Source organism: Onychostruthus taczanowskii, unplaced genomic scaffold (assembly GCF_017590055.1).
Source record: "Onychostruthus taczanowskii isolate IOZ18803 unplaced genomic scaffold, ASM1759005v1 scaffold20, whole genome shotgun sequence".
In the NCBI taxonomy this organism is placed as follows: domain Eukaryota; kingdom Metazoa; phylum Chordata; class Aves; order Passeriformes; family Passeridae; genus Onychostruthus; species Onychostruthus taczanowskii.
In genome coordinates, this window is record NW_024499240.1 from 6,814,803 (window position 1) to 6,842,493 (window position 27,691).

Consider the following 27,691-nt stretch of genomic DNA (forward strand, 5'->3'; position numbering starts at 1 on the left):
CCACAACACAACATAATCACATCATATTTTTTTACATACATCCTTACATAATTTTATTGAGTTTCTCCTCACCATTGGAAAATTTGCCAGTGGTCTTCTCCATTTGCCTATTTTGAATTTATGTATATTTAGTGACTAATACTGTACTGAATGTCATGGCACTTCATGCTGGTGGCACCTGTCTACTCCTCATATATTTCTACAGAGAGTTGCTCTTACTCTTTTTTCCACTTTTTAAGATGAAAAATAATGGTAAGGAATGTTGTGTATTTTCAATGTATCATTTTTACTCATAAAATTTTTCTTAGGAATGCAATGTTTCTGCAAAAGCACAGAATCTTACTCTAGCAGAATTGATTATACAACTGGACACACTTGACACATGTTGTTATTTGAATCTGATTATACAAATTAGGCAATCTGAATTGGTATCTATTATAGCATTTCCAGACCTGATTAAAAGCACTTCTAACATATATTGTAATCTGTACCCATTACATTGTGGTAATGTTTCACATGAGGAAGTAGAGGAATAAACCCTACAAACCTTTGCCTTTAACAAAACAGCTAAAACCCTCATATTGAGTTCATATCTGAAGAAGAAAAAAAAGCACTGTATAGTAATAATATCTTTAGAACAGTTACTATGTAAAGTGATAGAGAATTTGCTGGAAGGAAACTTATCTATTCTTAGTGGTTTGAGGTTAGCAACTACTGAATTGGTGACAAATGAAAAGTAACCTGATTCCAAGACAACAGAATAACTTCTAAAACCCCAAGAAGGAAGAAAAAGGCTAACTTTTATTTGTTTCAAATGAACTGAGATTTTGAAAGACCATCACAAAGTACAGAAAAATTACTGAACTGCTTTCTTAATAAAACTACTTAGAGAAAAGTATTGAGCAATTACATATTACCGCTCCTTCATGATGAGCACAGTTTCAGGAAACAACAGCAGAAAAGTAGCTGAGCCAAATAGTGCTCTGATCTACATCACTGTGAGCCTGCAGTTATAGCTCTGACATCATAATTTGGATTTACATGGCTTTACAGAATTTTGTTGTCTTTAAAATAGGGAAAGATGGTTTATGCCTCAGGCCATTTTTAATCAATTCTGGCTGTACCAATTTCACAGAAGGCAGGCTGATGTTAATTTTTTTTACCCTTTCTTGGCAGATGTCAGTCAGAAGAAGCTGAGCATAAATATTAACAGAATTTCTGTGGAACCAGGTAATTTTTAATACAGCCGTAATAGCTTGACATTCCCTGCTTTTTGGATAATGCTATTCTATGTCTACCAGGATGTCCAAATATTACTTTTTTTTTTTTTTTTTTTAGTTCATACACAAGAACGTGCCAATAGATAAAGGAAAAGAGATTTTAATCTCTGCACAGAACTTTGAATCCTAAATGTAATCTCAGTGACAGTAAGCATTTTGGTAAGACCAAACTTCAAATTTAGAGAAAGTGATCCAGACTTGTGCTACAATTTTCTCTCTTTACTTCACTGCAAAAATAGGAAAAAATAAGACATATGGCAAAAAAGATTGTCCAACAAATAGTAAAATGTGCAATTTATGAAGACAAACAATGACTCAAGCTGCAGTATTGAAAACATACCAGTTCTAGGATGCAAATGTGCTTTCATATGAAAAAGGATTCACTTATTTCTATCTTTTAATTTTATTTATAAAGATAACTTGAAGCCTGTTTGAAAATTCAGTTGTTTTGCTGAGAATCCTCACCTGGCATCAGCACTCAAGATATCCCCTTTCAGCTTAAGTGAAGCTTTGAAAGGATAAAATTTCCCAGAATAGTTAAAACTAAATGTTCTTGAACTAAAAGCTCCTTTTTTCTTTTCTTTGAATTCTCTCCAAAACCAGCACCTTATCCTAAGTGCTATTTTGGTACTTGTTGATTTCTTCATTACACCCTCCATTAACTCTCTGGCCAAGGAGGTCAATATCATTAACTGTTTCCAGTTTCAACTCACAAAATTTTAAAAAGAAAATGAAATAATAATTTGGATATTTCCTTAACCCCTTAGAACTTACAAATATGTGTTCTAAAACAATGATTTACATAAAGCAGCTTTGGCACACATTTGTGTAGTTAATTGAAATTGTGATCATTAACTCAGACAGTAAATTACTGACTTACAAAACTGCCTTTTGAGCATGACTGATCAACAAGGTACTGGAAGAAGCACTGGATTCCATATTACTGCACCTTTGAGTTTTAAATCTGGGTGGGCTTCAGCATCCTGACTTGAAAAATTTATTTTCTGTGCTGCAGACTTCAAGGGGCTGATGAAAGTGTGTGGGCTGGTTTGGATGTGAGCCATGCTTTTTCCACACATCATTGTGTCTCCTGCACTAATGACTCACACCTGCACATGCTGCTATCTGATTTCTAGACAAAGCTATTTATAAACTGGAACAGCACTGCTGAATTCTGGTGGTGTAACTATAGCAGTCATTATTTACCTAAAGCGCCTGTCTGTGGTGCACAATTTGGGGACACTGAGTTCACTGGCCTTTGAGGAGCCCTGAAAACTGAATGCAGCTTTTCCCTGATAAAACCCACATTGCAATTTTATCTTGCAGACTTCTATGGATTTGATGTGGTAACATATTACTTTTCACATGGCTGCAAGATAAACACAGGATTCCAGAGTCTCACACACACACAGAAAAAACCCATCCTATTTTCTCTCACAGCAGCTGCTGGAATTATTTCCTATAGTGTTTTTTTTATACTTGGAGACTTGCAAAAAAAAAAAAAAAAAAAAAAGAAGTAATTTAATTCAAGCAAAAATATGGTTGCCCCTAGCTTATGAACAGTCTTGCCTACAGTGTCTCAAACAATGGTCCAGAAAAGTGTTTAAATTTTCACATTACAGTCTCTGCCTTCAGAAACTCTTTCCCAGTGCTAAGGCTTTTTCTAGCTATGATTGTGGAAGCACCAGCATTTGGTACCAATTACATACCTCTTTCTCCTTCACCTGCAAGTGGCCATGAACTGTTTTTCCTACAGCTTCACACGAGGCCATTTGTCTTCCTTTCTTTCTTTGGGGCAACTTGGTATAGAGCACAGAAGAGGAACAGTTCAGAAAACTGCCTAAATGACCTCTGAGTGGGAAGAGCATTATGAAACATACCACGGGTTACATCCTCAGAGAGTAAAACAGTCATCTGCTGCAGTGTAAATTTTCAAAGCTATTAATCTCACGCCTAGTAAGCACACAGCCTCCTGCCCCTTAATTCTGAAAATCACAGAATGTTTTGAATCTTGGATTGAAGGGATTGTGTACCTAAACAGAGCTCTGTTAAAATGGAAAAAAAAAAAAAACCAACAAAAAATCAGACAACAGAGTCTTTATACAGAAAATCAGGTATATCAACAAGCCTCTTCCTGTTACAGACATGCATTTTGCTTTCAGCCACACAACGTTCTTCCACACATATACTTATGTACACATCTCACTGTGCCTCAGAAGAAAAAACGTTGGGTATCGATATTAATATGGCTGTTGAACAGCACACTGGAGAGCAGTGGATTTCAGGTAGCTGAGTTGTGTACAGAAATCAATATGCTGCTGTCTTCCTTGGTGAAAATTTACTGATGTTAAGGGTTTGTTTCTACCTATATCATTAGCAGTTCAATAAGGGCCAAATCATTTTAAACCTTTACAGATCACTCAGGAAAGTAAGGCTTTGCTTCCAGTTAAGTAGTATCATAGTTAATTAGCCTTTAAGTAGTATCAGAGGTAATTTAGCTTGATTCTGTAGTACCAGAGGTCAAAATACATCACAAACTGAGTAAGGATATCTTGTCTTTAAGGTGCAGAAATAGTAGGAAAACTATTTCCATTCATATAGAATGGAAGAGCATCTATGCTCCCCTCATAGATATTTTAATAAATAGTGCAAGAATAGAACAGTGTTCTTTGATTTGATTAGGGTTTGAGTAGGTTTCCTCTTTTTTTGTATCCATAACTTTGGACTGCACAAGCTGACATTAATCAAGCAATGAATACTCACCAAGGCAAGGCAGTCTGATCAGGGAAGTGCCCTGGGTCACACACCCCTGCTTCTTAAAGCTGAGTAGAAGTACAACAAAAAAATTCAAATTCAGTTCACTGCACATTTGTCCATGTTTGCCCTCCTTCTGCTTTTATTTCTTTACCATGAGTTTAAATATTTTCCCAATGCCCCATTTTTCTTACCTGCTTAAGAAATGATTATTCTTAGTTTAGAGTATCTTTTGATATGCATTCAGTCTTGTTCAGTTCTTACGCCCACTCATTTTTCCATCTTTTCTATCTTCTTTTTTAGTTTATTCTCCCCTCAAAATTATTATTTTCAACTTCATCTTGGCTTATGAAGCAATTAATTTATCTAATATTTATCAAAATAAAAAATGTCTTTAATTCATTAGGTACTATTTTTTAATAGTAAGAAATTCACTACTTCCATAAGGAAAGTATTTTCTTTATTTGTGGAACTAGAACAGCCCAGGAAAGAATTGGTTGAATTCTGGAGGCCTGCCTGTCAATTGTCCTGAAATACTATACAGTCTTGTAAATGGGATTTGTTCTTGCTACTTTTTCATGATTAATTTTTTACCAGTACCTGTGTCATAGGGAATTTTATGGTGTTTTTAGGAACTGAACTCAAAGCATAAATTGATTTCACTGAGAAAGACCAATAGATGGTGCAGTACTATCAAATGCAAAGAATCAAAGAAGTCTATATCCTTAGACAAATTGCCTAAGGAATTTTATAAATAAAAAGCTTGATGCAAAGACTTTATCGATTCTGAAAACAAATAATTTTTAATTTGTAATTTGAAATCTGATTTCATATAGTGGGAAAAAAAAAATAAAACAAACCAAGAACAAAACCAACCTAACAAAAAAACCCCAATCCTCCCCCCACCAAACCACTGAGAAAAAAAACCCCAAAAAACCACTACACACACTTTTTCAGTCTCCTGTTTCACACAGCTGCTGGTCTAACAACTAGCCTTTTCTGGCATTGGCTCCTTCCTGCTTACTGCTGCTCCTTCCTTCCCCATCTATCCACTTTTACCCCTGTGCAGATTCATGGAAAGCAAAAAACCGAATCCATATTGATAGGAGAAAGGAGGCTGCAGAGCACAGGAATCTTTCTGATTTTATCTGCTTTCATGCATGTGGCTGGCAGACAATGTCTTCACCACCAACAGTGTCACACGATCTCACTGGTGGCTGAGCAGTGCCACTTGTGCAGAGCAGCGCACAGGGCCCCACAAGCACTACAGGGCATATTCCTGCTGGCCTGCAGCAGGAACTGCAAACAAGTGCAGCCTAAAAGCCTGGAGTGCCTTTATATCCTCTCCCCAGACTGACCTGGCAGGTCACAATCCCTCACTGCGCTGAGGGACTCTCCTTAAACACATGGGTAGCTTCACTTCTCTCCAAATACTCAGCTCTCTGCTCAACAATTACACTGAGTTCTTCATGTCCGTTAACCAAATTCAACAAATCACTTTTCCAATAACAATTCACAGTTATGCTGCCTTCAATGTCACCATCTCACTCAGAATATAACCAGCATACAATTTTTTTCTCTCTTTTAAATGGAAGAGAAGATTAGGCCCAGTAGCCAGGACACACAGAACAAAACAGTCAGTTGTGGTTTCTTTCTCAGCTCTGCCAGCGACTCGGGGAGTTACTGCAAGCCATTGCTTCTGAAGGCAAAAGTCAAGTCATGAAAGGCTACCACCAAAACTTCTGCAATTTGTAGAAATTGCATGGGGAAACTTCAACTACATGAGTTGAGATTGGACTTGTTTCATTGAGGAGATATTTCTGATCATGAGACAATTAAACAGGTACGGATTTAATATAAATATTTTGGTAGAAGTACTGAATTTTACTCACTGATTTAGGCCCATTTAGCACAATTGTGACTGCAAGTTGGTGTCATTAAAAGGAGAACTAGACTAAAGAAATAGATATTGCTTTGAAGCAATGTTATTTTATATAATGAGTGTATTAAGTGTATTCTCATCAGGGTGAACCAAAAAGAAAATAATCAGGAACATATTTTTTGCTCTAAGTGTTAATCCTCTGAGTTAGCCTTCAGACAAAAACTTCTCTTACTCAAGGCTCTGCTACTTCTCCTTTGTATATACCCACAAATCTCTTATTTCTGCTTATACAGGCACATACCACTTAAGTTTCTCTGTTTTCTGCTGTGACAAGTGCACATCAGGTAGGGGACATCTGCTGGCTTGAGCCTTAGATTCCCTGAAGGAGCCTAATGGCTTCACATGGCTATCAACACATGAAGAGCCCAGATTAAAGCTACTGACTTTAAGCTTTAGCCCAATGCTTGAAATGATAACATTCACATTATTAATGCACTTTCTATTCCATTGAGCAATGTGAAATGAATGTGTCCAGTTCTGGGCACCTCAGTCCAAGACAGGCATGGAAATCTTGGAGCAGCTCTAGTGGAGGGGCTCAGCGATTAGGAGACTGCAGCACCTCTCTTACAAGTACAGTCTGAGGGAGCTGGGTGGTGCCAGCAACAGGACAAAATGCAGTGGGCAGACAACTGATTCACAGGAAATTCCATGTGATTATGAGGAAGAATTTCTTTACTGTGTAGCCTTTTGAACATGCAGAAGTTGTTATAAAACCAAAAGATTCTTTGCCACTACCAAACATTTGTTCAGTGTTTGAATGAGAAGTGACACGAGTTCTATCAAATAGCAAATCCATAGAGACTCTTACCTCTGTCACAAATACTTCCATCTGCACAAGGCGTAAGGAGAAAGAAGGATGTTAGCAAAAGCATCCTTCAGGGTAAAAGGGAATATGCTGAAGGAAGACAACACTGCTTGTGGCAAAAATGGTGATGCAGCTGTTGAAGCAGGAGAAGAAAAACAAGAGAGGTGTAGAACGAGCCATAAACTAGCAAGCAGAATGACAAAGTTTGGAAGATGCAATTAAAATAAAAAAAAAAAACAACCAACTTTTTAAAGCCATATAAACAGTGGTTGGGTTTTTCATAGTCCCAAGATGTGTATATCCCAGCTCACAGCCAAGTGTCAAGAATTCCTTTCCAGAACTTTAATGTGCAATAGCTTGTCAAAGAAAATATTTTCAAGAACAGTTTGAGAAAAAAAAAAAATTGAATAGACTAAAAATAGGAAAAATTCAAAGGAGTTTCTTCTTGAGAAAAAAAAATCACCTTAAACATCTAAAATGTGATAAAGGTATAAGCCACTGAAAAAATATTCTGTCGGAAAATTTTCAACCACTTTCAGCATGTAATAAAAGAAAATGTTCAATTTTTAATCATTGATGACACTGCTGAACTGAAGCACCAATACATGCAGAGATGCTGGGTAACTTTATGGACTAATGGGGAGACAGCTATTGAGTGCAGGCCTTTTCTTGGATCAGGTGGCCATAAGACTATTTTTGAGTGATGACTCCTGAAGCACACATAAAGTCTCTTCATCTTGCCAGCCTCAGAGGAACACTGAAAAGTGGGAGGCAAATAAGGTCTGAGGCTACACAGCAAAGCCAGGACAAAGAAATGGCAAACATCGTTTGTTCAGTATTTAAGGCAGGCATGAGAAGTCTCTCCTAGGCAGGTGTTAGAATCAGAAGTACAAGTTGGTGAAGTTAGGTTCAGTGGGATTTGGAGGTAATACAAAGGCCTGAGAAGCCGAGGCGCCGGCTGCCGCCGTGGTGCCTGGTCTCCACTTGGTGGCGCTGCGCACGGGCGGCGTGGCTCGCGTGGGGCCAGCGCCGAGCGCGCCGGCCGGAGGGCGAGGAGCCGGGGTGGTGCCAGAGCTGAGACCCGAGAGCTGAGACCCGGCAGCCTGCCCAGCGCCGAGCGCGCCGGCCGAAGGGCGAGGAGCCGGGGTGGTGCCAGAGCTGAGAGCCGGCAGCCTGCCCAGCGCCGAGCGCGCCGGCCGAAGGGCGAGGAGCCGGGATGGTGCCAGAGCTGAGACCCGGCAGCCTGCCCAGCCTGGAGGGGGGCTGCGCTCAGGCCGAGTGAACGTCTGGCCCAACGCGCAGAGGCACCAGAAGGATGGCTAACTTGATTGAGGCTTAATTAACACTTACAAAACATGCTGCCGTTCTAAAAGTGTACAAAAAACAGCAGAAACGTGAAGCTATAGGAGAGTCACGCCTTATCTTTGGGAGCCGCTGCTCTACTATGCGTGCCCACTTAAGTTTGTAGCATTATCAGCACGGAAGAAGAATGCAAGCCACTAGAGGGAGTGGGACCCTCTTCTGGTAGCACACGAGTGCGAGCCTCAAGCACAGGAGCGCAGGATGCCTTCCATCTCTTGTCGCTGTGTCCTCAACCTGGGTCTGCCACGGCTTTTCACTCCCCAGACCTGTCCTTTCCTGCCTCCACTTCCTCTCTCCCTGTTGCAAAAAGCTGTCTTAAAGCGGTAACAGTTTCTGTATCCCTGCTTGTGCTTCTAAATGCTGTTTGACAGTCATCCCATTCCTGTTTATCTATTTTTTTTTCTGTGACAAATTAAAGTGATAAGGTATCAGCATACAGCTCTGGTTACTGCAAAAGTACAATCACAAGACCACAGATTTGAGTATTAGTTCAGTAATCCCACCGCCATACTAACAGGAGAATTATAACCATGCCATTAGGCATGGCAGCGGATACTCGCAGCAGCTGCTGCAGAGACCTCTGTCTTCCAAGAAAAGGAGAATCAACTCACAAAATTAAAATACTGAGAGAAAAGGAAATGCAAAATAATTCCATTAAAGCAAAAAACCTAACAGTTCTGCTGTTGTAACTCTGCCATTGTAAAAGATACATCCAGATACACAATGTTCCGGTTATTGTTCCTGATATTCACTTTCATGATTCACAGTTATATTCAACTGTTCACAATTATATTTATATAAAGTCTCCCTGTAACTTCCCGTCAGAAGTACAGCAACTATGCCAAAAAAGCAGGTTCTGTTTAAAAATATTCATGAGATACTGTTTTAACAGTTAGATGCTTCCTGCTCCAATATCGCATTCTACTACAAGCAACTAACATTTAATCTTTTTATATAAGCAAAAATAGATCTTAGTATTTGACTTGACATATCTATTCTAATAAAATCCACAAAACTGACAGCAGATGCAAAACAGAAGGCCATGCATATTATAATACAATTAAATTAGAATCAATTCTGATTATTCATCTCTAGTTCAGTTTTCATTAAAAGAAAGTCTAAGTACCTGATGAAACAATAATAGAAGTATTTTGTTTTAATATTCAGGACATACCACTGAAGTATGACATCAGTGAGGAACATGATCATGGAGTACTTACTCAGTCGAACTATTTTCATATTCCTTTTATTGAATCCTCCTTATATGCAGAGGCTTATCAAATAAGTTTCTCACCATTCCTACTCTGAGAATGGAATTTAATTTTTAAATTATAATTTTAAATTTTAAAGAATGTTAAAAGCTGTAATAGGTTGAGGGGGAAAAAAACCCCAACCAACCAACAACCCCCACCTCTTTATTCTTCCAAAAGTAAGCATTAATGCAACAAATTCAAACTGATAGATGAACACATAAAATGCTCAAGGCTTTTATGGTGGTTTTTCATATCCCACTGGAATTGCCTCTGTTTCCTATGTGTGGTGATCTCCCAAAATCCTATTCAGAAACATAAAATACTTCCCATTTCTATTTGAACTGCTTGGTCTGGCAGCAACTACTGAGTTCATCACCCAGTGGTCAGATGTTAATGAAATCACACAAAACTAGAAGTAATTTCTCCACTTATAGGGCAAACTACAGTCTCTATAAAAACATGTATGTTTTTCCAAAATGTGCGTTAAATGCAGTTGCTCTGATTTGTTAGTGAGAAGCTTCTCCTCAGTCTGCTGGTTTAATACTTCTGCAGGCAGACTTCAGCTTTTGTAAATCATCCACATCTTCACTGCTCTAATTTTACCAACTTCTTGAAGTTCAGAATTATTTGATGTTTAAGAGACTAGAGATCAGAGTTTACCCTTGAAGCAGCTGTATTATTGAGGTGACATTTCAGCTCCTGTGCATGTCCAGTAGGGTAGCATCAAACTTTGCCACCACTGAAAATCAAAATTTCTGGACATTCAGGATTAAAAGCTCATGACTTTACAATTTGAGTTGAAGAAGCCCTGAAACCCTAGGCTAGAGCAGATGAGCAACCTTGGTGATTCAAGCACAGAAGCAAGTATAAAGGCTCCCACTAGATATATTTTCTACTTGAGGTGACAGAAAAAGAAAATTCAGATTGTGTTTATGGTAACATGTCTTGGCAAGCTTCCTCCTTTCAAAGCCTCCTCTCCTCAGCAGGGAGTAGTACCATATTCACAGCTGTTCTGCTCAGTGGGGCAAGTCTGCAGGGCTGCTCCAGCTCAGACCACAACATGTGGCCCTGCTGTCCTATAGGATCTCCCACTGACACTCACCACATGGCAGCTAGGACATGCTCAGCTCTTGGATGTCCACAAGCCCATTGCTGCTTGGCACTAAAACCCTGCCACAACACTGGAGAGCTATTATCAATGAATTTGCTTTGTAACCATGACACCAGCTTTGCAAATGCTAGTCTGTTTTTATACAGCAAAAGCTTTTTCTTACAAAAAACCCCCAAAACCCAACACAAACCTCACCCCAAAAAAAAACCAGAAAAGAACAAGGTTTGTTTTTACCCATTCTGCCACATGGACAGCAAGTTGCCAGCAAATTAATACTAAGGTTAAATATATGTCAAGTTTAGTCCAAAGACTTTAGTTTTAATAGCTGTCAGTACAAATATTGTTTTCTATTCTATTGTTTTTTCTTGTTTCACTAATAATGTATGTGGATAATTATTCTAAGTAATAAGGTTTCCCAGAGACCAAATTAACAATTAAGGGTCCTACTCAGAGCTTTCACAAAGTACTGTTAAATGAAGCATTCCTCCTGGTGCCCTGCCTCTCTCACCATGCTGTTCACAGGAAACATTTTTCTAAATACAGTTCAATAAACCTGTTAAGGGTTACCTGAAGTGCACTGCATAATTTACTGCCTGAAATTTCTGACCACCATTCACTATTATGAACAATGTGGCTCAATTCTCTTACAGCTACAACATTTCAAGTACAAAATACATCATAAAATTGTTTTAACCCTAGTTTAGCTCTTGTCAGCTATGCAAAAGATGCAAAATTATTATCATTAAAGGTTAAATTACTTCAGCTTTCATAATTTCAGTGAGCTCCAGTGTAGAATATGTAATCTGGCTGCCCAGTAACTCTTAATCTTGTTGACTAATTTTACTGGTAACCCATGTTTTTCATGCTTTGTTGTACGCTGGAGTTTCTTGAATTAAAAATACAGCATCCTCAGTGATTCAGGGAGCTATGGAATCTTTCATATGAACAGACACAGTTTTTGCTAAAACTAACAATCAGCAAAATTAACTAGCTAGTTAAGGGACAAACATTTTTTTTTTTCATGGTAATGCAGTGACAGCAAGATGATAACAGAAGCAATGAAGACATGCCCAGGCTTTCAAAAACAGTTCTGGGCATAAGTAAAAGTAGTTTTAAAATGCTAAGAAAAGTGCAGTTGTTGTTTTATCAGGCTCAAGTGTACAAAACATTGGTTCAAATGTCTTCTACTTTTCCAGACATGAAAAGTACCAATGGCCAGAGCAGTGAAGAGGCATTGACCAGGGGTTTTGGGGAGCAGGCGCCCCTCCTGCCAAAACAAACAGATGACTACAGAAAAAATTGCTGCACCAGGTGGGAACTGGTGAAGATTTTTGAGGCAAAACAACTGGGATGAAAATGAATAGGGAATGACTTTTCACTCTGTTCACTAAAAGCAAAACAAGAAGGAATAACATTAACTTACTTAAAGTCACATGGCAGTTCTTCATACAGTGTGCAGGATATTGTGAAATTTAAAACTTTTCTTGCTTCAAGAAATGCCAGAATAAATTCCTAAGCAGAAAATCCCTGGGGTGGTATTAAATACACAGATACCATGTCTGGTCCTGAGCTGCAAATAACAGTACACTGTTGGGCTATATGAGAGAAATACCATCCTGTGCTTGCCTCATTCCAGGCATTTGCTTTTAGCTGCTGACAGAGAAAGGTCCCATGAAAGATGAGGACAAGAGTTTTATTCATTTGTGTCCACAGATTTAAACAGCTATTTCCCAGATACAGGGGAGACACATTTCTGCATCTTCCTAACAGGCATTACAGCTATATTGCTGCTTACATATTCCAGCTGCTGGGATGCAGACAGGAAATCCTCAGGTGGACAGTTGCAAAGTTTGCATGGATAAGGGCTGAATTTCTTCTTATGTACAGTCAGGAGTTTGCCAGTTAAAGAGCAGCTACACTTCTGCAAAACCAATCAAAGACAGCAGGGTGGCACAATTTTCATGGGAGTGAGAAACACCATAGGTAAAGCTGGGACAGAGATATGAAATACTATATGCAAAGCCAGAGCTATTAAACAAACTGCTGAAACAGATTTGTTAAAATTGTTTTGGTGGTTTTTTAACCACATCTGTTCCAATAAGGGATGCTACATGCAAAGAAATCAGTCAACAAGGCTTCAAAAGCTCAGACTGAGTCAAAAAGAAGAGGAAAATTATTTCCTTACTATAAAGTAAGAATACTTAAAATCGAAAATCTGATAGCACATATGGAACCACGTAATGCCATTTTTAGAATTATGTTTCAGAAGAGAGATCACTGTAAAGTGATTCGCTCAAGGGATACTGTGAATCAGTGCTAGAACAACTATACTGTTTTAATTACAGTTGCTTATTAAACATGTATTAACTTGCTGAAGGTCAGAGGTTGACTTAAATTTTAGCAAAATTATTTGCTAAGAGGTTTTCAATATCTCATCATGTAACCTATAGCTACAGATAGGCTCTGCATCACTATTCCAGGGGGAAATACTTTTGATGGCAGGAACTGCTGTATGAACATTTCATTCTGCTTCAGGAAAGATAGGAAATTCACAGGAGATGCAAAATGCTATTTTCTAAAAGTATATCAAGCCTTGAAGTTATTATGAAGAACAACTAGGGAGAACTGGATAGACTGACAGAAGTTCAGAAAACACTTCACTAGGGACCAAATCCTCCCCTCCAGCCCACAGGGCACATCTCCAGTAACTGTCAGAAATAAAGGTTTCACCAGCTGTTGACCACAAAGGTTTCCTCTTACATGCTTCTGTAACAGGGCCCCAGTGCAGATTTCACTTCAAGCAAACAAGATTTTTCTAATAAGTCATCTGATCAAAATAATTTACTTGGTTTAAGGGAGTTTTGCCAAGAAAAGAAAGACAGCTGAAAGTAAAAACTGTATTCCTTAGGTAATGGAAAAACAGGGTTTTCTCCTAAAAAAAACAAAAAACAAAAAACCAAAACAAAACAAAAAAAAAACCAAACAAAAAAAAAAAAAAACCAAAAAAAAAAAAGAGCAAGAAAGCTAAAACCAGAAACTCACTAAAAAAAAAAACAAAACAAAACCTTAAAACAAACCATGAAACAAATAACAAAAACTAGCTTTTCTAATCAATTCCTTATGTAGACAGTACCTAGGTGTTACACTGTAACACAAGTACACATCATGGCTTTCAAGACCCACAGGCTTTCTTTCTGATGACAGATGTATCAAACAAAATTCTGATCCTCCTGAGCCTTTGTATTATTGTTGTCTTGGTATTCCAAGCTTTGAAGTGAAAAATCTATTAATCAAAAAATGTAGTATTAACATCCCCTTTCTAGTTACTAAGGTGTCTGGGCGTTACCACCAGAACTGCAGAATTCTTAGCTTTTAGGCTTCCTGTTGAAAAATTTATTCACTTCTGATTGAATAACATAGTATGACTGCACAAAGGCTTCCATGATCATGGCATCTGGTTGCATTACCAGGCTTCCTGAGAAGTTGTTCTTGTGTTTGACCAGTAGAGATCTGGGCTCCCTTCTCCTGCTGCAATGCCTTGTGAATGCTAACAAGAGGAGAAAACACAACACAAGCTCCAGGGCTATTCCTGTGCTTCAGAATCTGCAGGAACACGCAGCATTTCTGTTAGTAAGATTTAGTCTGAAGGTACTACTGAATGCTTCATAATTCATGTCTCTGAATATATAAGTTATCCTCATCAGTGCTCTGGATTTCTTTCTAAGAAGGATATAATTAGTAAAAGTAATTTTTGATGATGTGACTGAAAAAAGCATGAAGGAAAGCAGCATAGTCGATTGTGAACCTGTCTCAGTGGAAGCAATAGGAGCCAAAACTGCTCCTTAACTAATCTCTTTTCAGCGATCTGACATGGATGAATTTAAGCTTAATAAATAGACTTGGGGGTCTGCATTAATTAAATGTTCATATGTTACAAAGGAACAGAAGTTTGATTTTAAAAAGCCCATTGAGTCAGCAGAGATTCTAGTCTAGTTTAGTGATCTCTGACTCAAATACTACAAATATTAGCCAAATGACAGTCAAGGTTTACAGATAAGAGCTCTTATTTATTCAAGTCTCTCCACATTAATTAAGAAGATACAAGCACAGGCAATACGGGAAGAACCAACAGGTTCAGATTCCTGCTGGCAATTGCAGGAAGAATCCAGATGTCTTGTATAATAGGGAGAGTAAGGAAGGTAAGAACAAAACTCCAGTCGCCACAAAAAACCCCATGACAATTTATCTTGAGCTGTTCCATACAGGAAACCCTTCCCGGCACCAAATCTGACCTTTTTTTTGTTTTATGATAACATCTAGAGGCATCAAGCAAGTATCAAGAACTTAATGTAATATGTACCATAAACACACAGCAACAAAGCATCCCACGAGGAAAATACACATTTATATTTGAAAAAATATATGGTTCACTGAAATATCCCTGCAACACATCTTAGGCAGATTTCCATACCTCAGAGATAGATGCCTAATTCAAATATTAACCACCAGTCTCAAAACAGAGGTACTGATATAGGGAGGTTTTAAGTTTTGAGTACATTTCGAGTCCTGTAATTAAAAAGAAATCTAGACTTTCAGCTTAACTTGAAAGCATGACTAAATGTATACAAGACTGAAAGAAGTCTGTGCAAATGTCTGTCATGGCAGTCATTCTGTGCTGTTGGTTGCAAACCAACGGTGTTAAACTGCCTTGATAAAGCAAATATCCTAGTGGCAAATTGCCTTAAGCTCCCTCAGCAAGACAGTTCAGTTACTGTGATTTATTTTAATTTAGATTTGTGTAGCATGTACTTTTCGAGAAGTGTGCCTAATAGACCATTAGCGTTTTCCCAGATAGCTGTGGTGCTTCAGCACCTTCATCCTTCAAATGTCTTCGTTATTTTCAGTCTTCTTTCTGCAAATTTGTCTCTTGCACTGGGAGATACGTGACATATGGGCCACATGATACCTTTGAGGATCAAGCCATTTTTAAATAATAGCTTTTGGAGTGTCAATGCCAAGCAAGAGAACTAAGGCAGGTATTAGCAGGAGGTTGTCACATACTGCCATATATGGAACACACACAAAAAAATTTCTTTATCAAATTTGTTTCTAATTTGTTCCTTTGTAGTGGATCCATCAGTTATTTTCAGGTGGGTTTTTTTTGTAAATTCCACACATTCACAGAGCTGGAGTTATCATTTTCATAGCAGCCAGAGATGCTTGCCTGTTCTGGATCACTTCCTTTCCTAGTAGTTTTATTTACAGTTGATTACTTCCCTAAGATGAAGGAATGGTCCTTACTGACTTTAAAATTGCTATTTGCCAGCATGACTCTAAGCTCATAATGCAAAAACTCACAGAAAATGAATTAGCAGGTATAGCAAAATCCCTGGAAATCATTCATCACTATGGTAGACCTGATGTAGGATATATTCAAGCTTTAATGAATATGGACCAAAAAGAGCACAATAAATTGGAAAATTCAGAATCACAAGGCTGCTATTAGGAATGTGAGAAATAAGATGTTGGAGCATGAGAACACTTATCTTCAAGCCCCCACAAACCAAATACACATCAGATAAATCCTGTACTTTATAGACATATATACTTAATAAAACCACCTACAGAGCGCAGACAACAAATCCGGTTTTTACTTCCCCCTCCCAGGTCTCACTGCATTCAAACCACTGGTTTTTAGCAAAGCCAGCTGGGTTTAACTTGAGCTGGCAGCCCTGGGTACTGTCCCTGCAGTCAATTCTCTTCTCTCAGACGAGGAGGACGTCAGAGGCAGAGAGAACCAGAATGCCAATTTAAGTGACCACGGAGCTGCTGTTGCTGTTTGTTAAGCCTCTCTGATGGAGGACTGGATTTGTTTTGGCACTGAATTTCAGAATACTCTAAAGGGCAGAAATAATCGAAACCACACACTGTCAAAGTCTTGTTAGGCTTTTCTCAGCAGTCCTGGAACATGTATGACTCACCAGCAAACAGCACATACCCTTAAGTGAATCTTCAGCCCAGCACAGGGAATGCATGTTGGGTGCATAGTTCTTTCCAAGGGTTCGGGGCTTTTATCTCTCTGCTCTTTGTCTGTTGAACAGGTCTCTTCATTTGCAAAATACATGTAAAAGTGCTATTTTTCCCAAAAGTTACCAATTACACAACATGATATAATAGTGATGACTATTATGGGTAATAAGGTATTCTAATATTATTTGTATCAAACTGAAAATCTCCAAAATAGTCTGTTCAACTGAGCCACTAACGTCGAGGTGACAAAATACATTGTGACACTGAGCGTCTTTCTCTCATGCCTGTGGCTGTCATCTAATTCTGCACTTAAACAATTAATTGGGTAAAACATCCCTAACACTAAAAGGAGAAAAAGAAATTTCGCAGTGGGAAACAATATTAAATGTGGAAAATTCACTTCTATTTGTTCTAGTGCTGTGCTTTTAACACTGTGGTCAGACATGTAAAAGAAAACCCTGAGAATTTGCCACAAAAACCAAAACCATAAGAACTTTGCAACACTCCATTTTAGATACTGCAAAATATAAACTTGGTTACAGCTTGAGAACATTAAAAACTCCTCAAACCTTAAATATTTTATTTGCTATTAAATTCCTGAAAACAACTAAGAATACATAAAAATGAGGCTACCATCTACTTAATTCTAATTGAAAACATAAGTCTTTGTTTCCTATTGACTCGAGACAGCAGTGCTGCCAAGAGACATTTCATTAGACAATATAGTCTTGTCATTTTATAAAAAAACTCCAACAGATTATTTTAATTGCTTCACACAATACTAAGAGAGGAATGACACTCGCAAACAAAAGCCAGACTCAAACGATACTCACATTTCTCTGAGAGGTTTTCGGGGGTAGGAAAAAGACTGCTAATTTACATTTTCATTTTCTAACCATTCTGAAGCTGCTGATTGTCAGAAACTGTAACATCAACATAAAGCTGCATATAGGTCTTTTGCCAGCTACTCATCAGGCTTTTCTGCACAAGCCACCTCAATACACAGGCTGCCAAAGTTTTCTTTTCTTATTCTGAAGAGAGGCTTCTCAGTTTTCACCTGCCTTTTTTCCTCACAAATATCTATGCTGATATTATGGTTAAAAATACCTGTTTGCTAATCCTGCAAGACAGTTCTCTTGAAAGTATGTGTTCTCTTGCTACCCAGAGGTATATCATGCTTTCTAGGTTACCAACTGAGTGAAAAAAACTTAAAAGCATGGGTTTTGAAATAACAACGCATGGCCTGCCAGGCCTCATTAAATCCAAGATCTATTACAGGGCAAAATGATTGTTATGTTCTCATTTACTTTTCCATAAAATCTACATGTCAGAACCCATTCAATATATTCTTGAAGAGTTCTAACATACAGGCTTATAACTATAACAATGATCTAAATTACTAAGAACAAAATAAAGACGACAAAGTATGGGCAATTTGCTGATTTTTAGATAATATTTGGTAGTCACTGTATGGAAGCAAATGCCTCAGCATCAAATACTTACACATTAGAACATTTATGTAATACACAATTCAAATATACACAGTTGTTTTGCTAGTTGAATGTATGATAATCAAATGTAGGACCCATGTTAAATCTGTATTTGAAACAAAATTCCCTTTACAAGGACAGTACTAATAAAAAGAAGTGCTGAAAACCCATATACAGGGAAAGTTTAATTTGCATTTAGTTACCTATTGAGGCACACATTGCTAATAAATCAATATTCAACATCCAGGATTCTCAAGAATCAAAAGTAACTCAGAAGCAACCTATGGTTACACAACTTTAGACAGCTTATAAAGAAGGAATTTAAGAAGTGCTGGATAACTTCAGATAAAGTACCATCTGAAAATTGAGAGTTATATTTAAAGTTAGTTAATTCAATCTAAATGACTATGCTAAATCAGTTACACAAACACCTTGCAGAAATAAAAAACAAAAGTTAATTATTTTTATTTTTAAAAAAAGCATGTACAACATTAACTGCATTTAAATCAATATAAAGAGCTTTTTGGAGGAAAAGTCTGCCTCTAACTACACTTACACAAAAACGAGATTCAACACTATTTCAATACACAGAAGAGTAGTTCCCTGTTAGGTGCTTAAAGGAGATTCCATTTCTCTCTCCTGGGCTGACAGAGTTGCAGTTCTGTTCCTCTCCAGTTTGCTGCTCTCTACCATTCTCTTCCCCAGTCACACGTTGGCCTCCTGCCCATTTTCCCTCCATGGTCAGCTGAATACAGTTTCCTTCAACAGCATTTCCTATTTCCCCCTGTCTTTAATTCAGGTTCCTTCTTTGCAGATACTTCTACTTTTCTCCTTTTGAGCTCACTTTGCTCTCCAAATTCCACCTGAGATACACATACCTGGCATTCCTTCCCATCCTCTTCATCCTTAAGTATTTGCAACTCTCAAATATTTGAGAATAACAGATTTGTATATGCATAATTTCCTCCAAAATAAAATTTCTTTTGTATATGCTACAGGCATTTATCCCATGGAAAGTATTAAGAGAAGATCTTGATTTTTATTGTCAGCAAGCTTAGGAATGTGCTAATTTCTTCCCAAACTAATTCTTACAGGTGAAGTTTTCAAAAATAAAGAAGTCTTCCTACTAAGGCCTACTACATAAAAAAGGTCTGCATAAGATTAACAGAGGAACTCAGACATTTACACGACAGATTTTCTATTTTCTTTTTTTCTTTCTTATTGCTATTACATTTTCTATTGAAAACAACAAAAATGTACACTTTGTTGTGCACTTCTAGAAAAACATCATAAAAACAAATGATGTGCTATTTCCTAATTTAGATTAAGTCTCTTTAGACAAGTCTACTGAATTAGAGAAAAAATTTAGAAAGCATGCAAAAGTAAAGGTAACCTTACCTTTTCATCATCATCAGAAAAAGGGGCACCTCCTGGAGTCTTATTTATTGCTTGGGCAACACCAATAATCTCTCCATCACTGTTTCTTATGGGCATGCACAAGAGTGACTTTGTCTTGTATCCAGTCAGTTTGTCAATCTCATCATTAAAGCGTCGATCCTTCAAAAGGAAATTAGGAAACATTAACATATATTTCATATATCTAAGCTTTCTTCAGACAGCAAAGTACTTTTCTCAATGTCTGATATGGTATTTTTCAGTAGCATTAGGCTGTTGCTTCTCTGTTATCAGGCCATTCTTTATTAGTTTTTTCCTTACTTTTCTCAGAGGATCAGTACAAGTTTACCATTACATAATCACATTCACTGAAGTCCCACATTTCTACCTCAATTAGAAGAGTGTCAGCAGAGACTGATATCTGCCATTAGTAACATTACCTTATATACACACTTCTGGCAGGCCCTGCTGCCATTTCACACCCATATTCTGTAGATGCTCACAATGTCTCTCTCAAGTAAATGGAAACTCTTTTTGGCCCATTTTTCTCTATTCAAGTATGACTGGTTATGTGGACTGGATCCAGTACAAACACACACTCAAAGAAATACAGTCAAAACCTCAGCTCTTTCTGCAAAACTAAGTACAGGAATGTCCCTGTTCAAAAAAGGCACTGTGCAGCAATCCATGCTCTGGAACAGTAAAGCCCAAATTGAAGATCATAAAGTAACTCAAAGGAGGATGAAAACCTAAGAGGTAGTGCTGACATCACTTTTGTTCATCTTGGTGGAGCATAGTCTTCAACAGCTCTTCTATCAGCCAGGGAGGAAATTACTGCTCTTCACTGGCAGCAGCTCTGTTCCTCTGTTCACCTTTCCTAAGGGTAAAGTTAGCATTGTGCTGCAGGCAATAGTTAAAGCCAGCTCAAACTCTCCTAACATAAAGGAATTAAACTGTTGTACAAAATTAGGCACAACTTTTTGTTTTCAAAAGTGTAATCAATATTGGCTGTGAAATAATGCCCATATTTGTCTCAAGTCATGAAAACAATCCACATCGTCCTTAATTTGATTGTGATGAGCAATGCAATCATTTTTTACTGATACTAAAAACTGACAATTTCTTTTTCTTGACAATTTTTTATCTATTTTCCTGTTGTAAATTCCAGATGCTATAGAAATAGTCTCTTCTCTTTGCTTTGAGACATGATTTAGAAATTCTCTATTTTTACCCAGCTTAGCATATACATTTGGCTACTTTATTACTTATTGCACATTTTCCAACATCTCAACCAGAAGGAATTAATACCAAATGTACCCAACAACTTCTTTGGGAGAGCCAGAACTCCCATGATGGATGTTTTTTAATAACAGCATCAAGGATGCAGATCTGCCTGATCTTGTGATCTTTCCAAATGCTTCTAAACACTTTTATATCAACTTCAGTAGAAGCTGAACTGTTCTGCATCACAGAGAATCCTGCCTAGAAAGATACAGTTCTTCTACAACAGAAGAAAGGAAAATGCAATGCAATTATCACACAGTGGGCTTCACTAATGAATAAATTAAATTTTTCTTCCAGTACTTCCTGATAATGTCTGAACTACTCTTTGGAATTAGCTGCTGTTGCTGAAATATTGGTAAGATATTTTGTGCTACTGAAGAGACAGTCCCTGCTCTACTAATTTTGTACCAAGCAAAGCAGAGTACATGGGGAAAACACTGAAACAACAGTGTGCCTTGAGTAGCAATACTGTTGTTGATTGACACCTAGAGGGCCTTACAAAAAAATCAAACCCTCAAGGGGCAGTTGAACTGAAAAAACCACAACAGCTGTTGGTCACACCAAAAGTGAGTTGAGATTTTCTCATCTGAAAACACTCCATTCATGTGTTATATGTGGTCACTGCCTTTCCAACAGGCCTCTCTCTGTGTCTCTCCCCCTGGAACCCTACACTAGGAGGAAGCAGGATATCAGATTATATCCTCTGATGCTAGAGAACTGGATGACCTTTTTCAGAAGGGTATTATGTCTTAAAACCAAAACTAAAGGTACAGTAGTCTAAGAAAGGGAATGTGTTTAATTGGAAAAATGAGGCATTATGGACAAAAAACTCAATAACTTGGTAAAAGCTGAGAACCATGAAGATGTGAACCTACCCCTACTCTTTTGTGGAAAAGTATGCCAGAATTTCATGTGGGTGACATTTGAATAAGTGATGAGGAGAGATATATAAGTGAAGAAAATAAAATGCTGTTCCTGGCAACATGGATATTGTTGGACCATGCAATATGCACAGAACACAGTGACTGGATGACCTGCATTATGTTCCAAACCTTTTATTCCCACACTCTTCTTTCATATTGTCATATTAGGACACACGTGGCAGGATCTAAAAGAGTGGTTTTACTGAGTTTAACAGTACCAATAAAAACTTTAATGCCCAGGTGTGAACTGTGATGGCCAAGAACGGAAAATATTTATAACCCTCCCTCTCCCCACAGGGTAGTAACCTTGAGCAAGGAGGCCTGTTTAGCAGCTGACAAGAAAGCTGGTAAATCAGAGAGAAGCTCTGTCAGATGATATCTCAAAATGTTTGCAAACTGTATTATCCCACATGTTGGAACAGCCTGCAACACAACAGGGTCTTCATTTGCAGCAGGGCCCTGGGTAGTAAGGAGTCTCAGTGTTTATGACAGCAATGCAGCACTAGCTTTTCAGTTTTTTACCATTAAAATATATATTCAAAAATCAGGGGCAGACTAAATAAAAGCTTTTGAGAGGGAGACTTCACCATAATTGTAATTGTACTTACAGTATTTTCATGCAAGAACACTCATTAATTGAAGTCTTCCACTGACTGTTTAAAGAAATACTAAATACTGCTTTGGTTCTACATAATGAGTTTTCTACACAGAGATATTAAAAATGTGAAGGCTGAGGCATTTTTAACTGGAATTTCACATCTGCCATCAATGAAAAGTTACTCTGTAAGACAAACCCTATCCTAGCCTTAAAGATATTTATTGACTGTAAATGTTGCCCTGTGAAAGATGAATGAAGTAAAGACATAGAAGAGAGCAAGTTTGATCCATCAATCTAAGTGCTGGTAATCCAGTTCCCTGCTCAGGAACAATGTAGTCCCAGGTTTTTGGATATATTTGAAGCTTGCCAGTGAATGAGAACAGATAAATATCTTCATGGGTTTATTCTGTAGAAGAGCAGATTAAGGTACAGAAAGATTTTTTTTTCCATTAGTGTTCTAGAATGATACATTATCAGAATCTCAACTTTCAGCTAAAGTTTTGGCTTCTGAGCAGTTTCACCAACTGCCTTTTGGTTGTTGATTTTCAGTTAAAGTTGGTAGTTCATACACTGTTAACAAACACAGAAGTTTCACTGTGTTTTTCTGGAGTTTTCAACATCGGATAACTCTTTGAACTTGAAAACATGTATTTTTATAACTTTATTAAAACTAGTAAATTTTACGTGAGCATTATCACCATGATTTTGAACAAAAGAAAGATGTATAACCCTAACCCAAGTTAGCTAAGAATCGAATATTATAATGGAGGATAAAACCTGCTTGATAATATTTCCAGGAATTAAGTCTTCATGACAAAGCCACTTCCTCTTTCTTCAGTATCTAAGGAAAAGTGTTTAATCTAGTGAAATGCACCAAATGCCTCAGCCAAAGCTGACAGCTAAAAGAGAAAGATATTTTTGATTTTATTATTTGAAAACTTTATTATTTGAAATCTTCTGATGACAGAGAAGAGAATACTACAAAAAATATTCTATTAACAGGCCTGGCCTATTACATTTTACCATTTACAGCACCATTTTTTTGTTGTTGCTTTGTTGTTTTTTTTTTTTTTTTAATAAAGGGCTCAATTTGAAATCTTCTGATGACAGAGAAGAGAATACTACAAAAAATATTCTATTAACAGGTCTGGCCTATTATATTTTACCATTTACAGCACCATTTTTTGTTGTTGCTTTGTTTTTTTTTAATAAAGAGCTCAATTAAAAAAAAAAAAAAAAAAAAAAAAAAAAACAAAATTTCAGGATTATATGGTATTTAAGTTCCTGATTAAGTTGCTAAGTTGCACCAAAAATAACTAATACAAGTATTATGACAGCATTGTTAATACCTGAGTGTTACTGAAGTACCCAACTGCATGGGATAGACAAGTTTGAGTGAATTTATAGAAAGGCATCCTCCAAGATCCTTTACAAAAATAAAGAAATTGAAATTGGAAGATCTCATAACTTGATTCACTTTCCTAATCACACTTCCTGTAATTATAATACATAAGCTTTTATAGAAAGAAAAAAAAGAGCAAGAAAGCTAAAAGAGCAATCTAAAAGACAGCAAGTTCTCTAGATTCAAAGCATAACATTAAAAATGCTAAATACAAATTAAAAAAAATTAGGCCATGCAGTCTGTTCTAGATGCACTTTTCTAAAAATCACATATGGTGCAAATTACATTGTGCATAAACAGGAAACAAAACCCAAGCAATAAACCACTACAGGAGATAAGGGGAAACCTTGTAGACAAGAAACTCACACACAAAACACAACTAATAAAGCAATCTCTGACAAGACTTCCATGTAAGGACTGTTGCAGCTATTGCTGTCATCTCCCCCAAAATCCCTAAATCCCCAGAGACAAAGGCAGCAGGAGAACAAACTTGTACCAGGCAACAGCATTGCAAACCTAATTCTCCCAAGTAAATAAGCACAGTCCAGTTATATTGTGACTATTTATACAGTGACAGCAATAATTCTTATAGGAAAAAAATTACTACAACAGATAGGACACATGAAACAGCTCAGCCAGCTCTTATTTCTTGACTCCTTAAACAATTTTTATAAAAGGAGACAGCATTGATCTCAAAAAAATTTAAGTTCCAGATTTAAAACTAAGACCATTTATAGTCAGAATTTATACAGTAGCTTACTTTGTAAAAATGGAAAAGGTGTTGATTTGCAACAATGCAATACTAAAATTTTTTTGTGTTTCCCCCCCTCCCATATGTCAGGACTTTGGGGCTTTGTTTAGTTTGATTGGTGGGAGTGTCTCATACAACTTATGAGCTCTCTTTCTGAGCACTGTTTCAGTTATTAGTTTGACAATGGACATTAGTAACAATACACATTTGTCTAATTATGACTTGCACAAAAGTCATGTGAAAAAATCATATAATAGTCTTAAACAGGAAGAAAAGACTTTATAAGCACGAGCAAGTCTGCAAACACGAGTGCCTAGCTAATAAGCATAATTACAGCTCATGCTTCATAGTCTGAACTGATCAGCAGTAGGGGTCAGAAAATATTCCTCTGTAGGACATTAGCCAGATCCATCACATAAGGATTTTGTTTTCTTCCTTCAAAACAAACTCCAGACACATCACCAATAGCACGACAGTGAGTCAAATTGTGGCCTTATGTACAGCAGATTCTGTGCATTTCTGGTCTGATTGTATCACTATTAAATAAATTGTTTACAAAGAAAAGTATTTTTCCTCTAATTTTCAATATTTAGAGATGACATCTGTGGTGGTTCTGTCTCCCCTCCTTTACCAGCCCTGACTGATGCCCCACTGGGCACCAGCTATAACCACGCCCATGTTCCCATCTTGTTCCAACATTTCTTTGGGACAGGGCTTAGTGCTGATCTCCTAAATATTAATGATTCTTTATACAAGACATATACACACACGTGGCTTTAGAAAGCTAATACTCCTCTGAGCAAGGAAACCAACAAGACTCCTGGGTGTTTCAAGAGAAAACTGTGTATAGGTTTAAACCTAGCACCTGCTGGAGATTACTCAGGAGGGCAACACAGTTTCAAGTGTTACAGCAGCAGTCTTATTATGACAAAGCAGCACTCATTTTGAGATGCACACTCTAGAGACATGAAGCTCAGACTGCACAAAGTTGCTGTTGTCTGTAAGCACATAACTCCTGAGCCATCACTTTCATTTATTTTTCATAGTTTTCCAATAGGGTTATTTTAGAAAAGTAAAACAAATTAACTTGCATAACGATGCATGTATACTTCTTAAATTTGTTATTATATAGAAAAGCTATGCAACAGCATACAACTGTAAATAACCAAAATGAAATATCCATTTGTTTTGAAAAATTGAAAGCCAATCAAGCAGAATAAACCAAAATCATTTACCACACAAAACTACAGCTTTACTCAGTCTCGTGCTTTTAACCGGACCTCAACTAAAATCGGAAGGGTCAATCCCTGCAGGTTTTTCTCCTTGTCACTGACCTGCTTTCATCAAATATATCTACTACTTTCTCATGAGGAACTATAGGCCACAGAATGTCACCAGTTTCACATCTGTTCTACAAAGACATTTTAGAATGTCTGAGGTAAAAAAAATCGGAGAACATCTGCACTCTTCAGACAGATGGATTGGCTGAGCAATAAACCAGTTAATGTCTATCAGCTTACCAAAAGGAAAACAACCCCAGCTCTCCAAAAAGTTTTTCCTGCCAAAGCTCTGCAGGGCCAGCAGCCCAGGGACCTGCTGCAGGAGGGAGAGCTGAGGACTAGTGCAAGGACTTGTGACAAAGAAGCCCCACCTGGGCACCCTGACTGCAGCCACTGCTGGCCCACCTACTGTTCATCCCAAATATCTCAGCATCAGATCCACGGTGAGCACACCTGGGGCAGCAAGAAGCAGGTGAGGATCCGCAGAGTAATGACAGCAACCCTGGGGGCCAGGCCACTGCCTGCCTGCTGGGGGAGGCAGCTTCACCTGCTCACAAGTTGGAGGGAAGGTGTGACTCCTCACCATGCCTGAAGGCTGCCACCAGCAGTGTACACTGCACAGTCCTGTCTGTCCTGGGGATCCACAGCAGCAGCACGGGGACATGAAACAACTGAGCCTTCGCTTTGGATGAGTGTCCCTCTACGTGACCCTGGTGTCAGCCAGGAGCTCCTGCCCCTGGTGGGATCTACAGAGAGTTGTGGTGGACCTGGGAAGGTCTTAGGATGTTGAACGCATCAGTCAGAAACTGCTCCTGGAGAAGACTTATGGAGTGAGGGAGGTGACAGGAGGTGAAAAGACATCCTCAGCTACTGCCCTGAGGGCTCTCTGCCCTTCCTTCCCAGGACCTGCCTCCTGTAGAAAGATGTGGCCTCTCCCAGGCCAGCACCACTGTGACATGAAGGATGAAAGGCATGTTCACAGCCAGTGGGCTGCAGACACAGGGATAATTTCAACACCTCTTCACCAATTCACAGACTTGTACTTAGAATTTCAAGTTTTCCTAAATTTTGCATGACGGGCTGGAGTGTCCTTTTATGCAAAGCATCTTCGTTTTTACTGTTGCAGTTATTTCCTGCATTCCCCATGGTACCTCCTAGTCATATTTAATGTACAGCAAAGAAAACCTGTTTTATATGTTTTTTCTACATTAGATGGAAATTTTAAAAACCACTGTGTATTCTGCTTGCCAGGTCTTATGATCTTTGCTCTCTTAAGAGCAACCTCTCTCCTCGTTAAGAGTCAACACTAAATTCGTTGAGCTGTTGGTGCCACTGTCCAATGCTGCTGAGCAGAACGAAGTGCTTCCCACTTGCAGAGCTGAACCTCCCAGGCCCCAGGGTTTTAGTGCTTTAACTGCTCTTTGAAACTGAGAGAGATCTGCTGTTAATGTTACTGACGACAGCTACCCTGTGTAAGGCAAAGTGCCTCATGCCTCTTCTTGACCTTCTGCACCCAGAGGCAGCCCCTCACGGGCCCTCCCAGGCTCAAAGGTTTGCATCTCTGAACAGCATCTCTGTCATGCTGTCCTGGCACAGCAGGAGACACTGAATGCTCAGGAACGCTTGAAAAAGACCACGCCTGCACCCAGGTATTGAAGGATGTTTGAAACCTGCAGTGAAGGGTTGTGTGTGCATTAACTGTGCTACACTTGGCCTAAGCGTGAAAGAGGTAACAGGAAAGTCCCATACAAAGAGAACTTGATTTGTGTTTTACTTCCTTGATTTCAGTTGCAGTAATGTGGTTATATTTTCTTTTTGAGGACTTGAGCTATATTGAAAAATAATTGGTCATATTTTACAGCACTTTCTCTAACTTACAAAACTCATGTCTTAGCGTGACTCCTTTTAATATTTCTCCTCTATGCTACATGCTTTATTAAAACATCCATCTGGTAAGCCATTTTTGTCTTCTGTCTTTTAAAGCTACTTTTAAAATTATGAAGTTAACATAAGATGTGCAGAAACTTTATT

General features: G+C 38.1%; 1 protein-coding gene across 1 annotated transcript in view; it reads right to left on the minus strand.

The window, feature by feature from the left end:
* Positions 1 to 27,691, minus strand: part of PDE11A (phosphodiesterase 11A) — a 105,093-nt gene that overhangs the window by 72,885 nt on the left and 4,517 nt on the right. Inside the window, exon 2 of the mRNA XM_041403476.1 lies at positions 19,426 to 19,584. Within this exon, the coding sequence (XP_041259410.1) occupies positions 19,426 to 19,584 (159 nt within the window). The remainder of the gene's footprint in view (positions 1 to 19,425; positions 19,585 to 27,691) is intronic.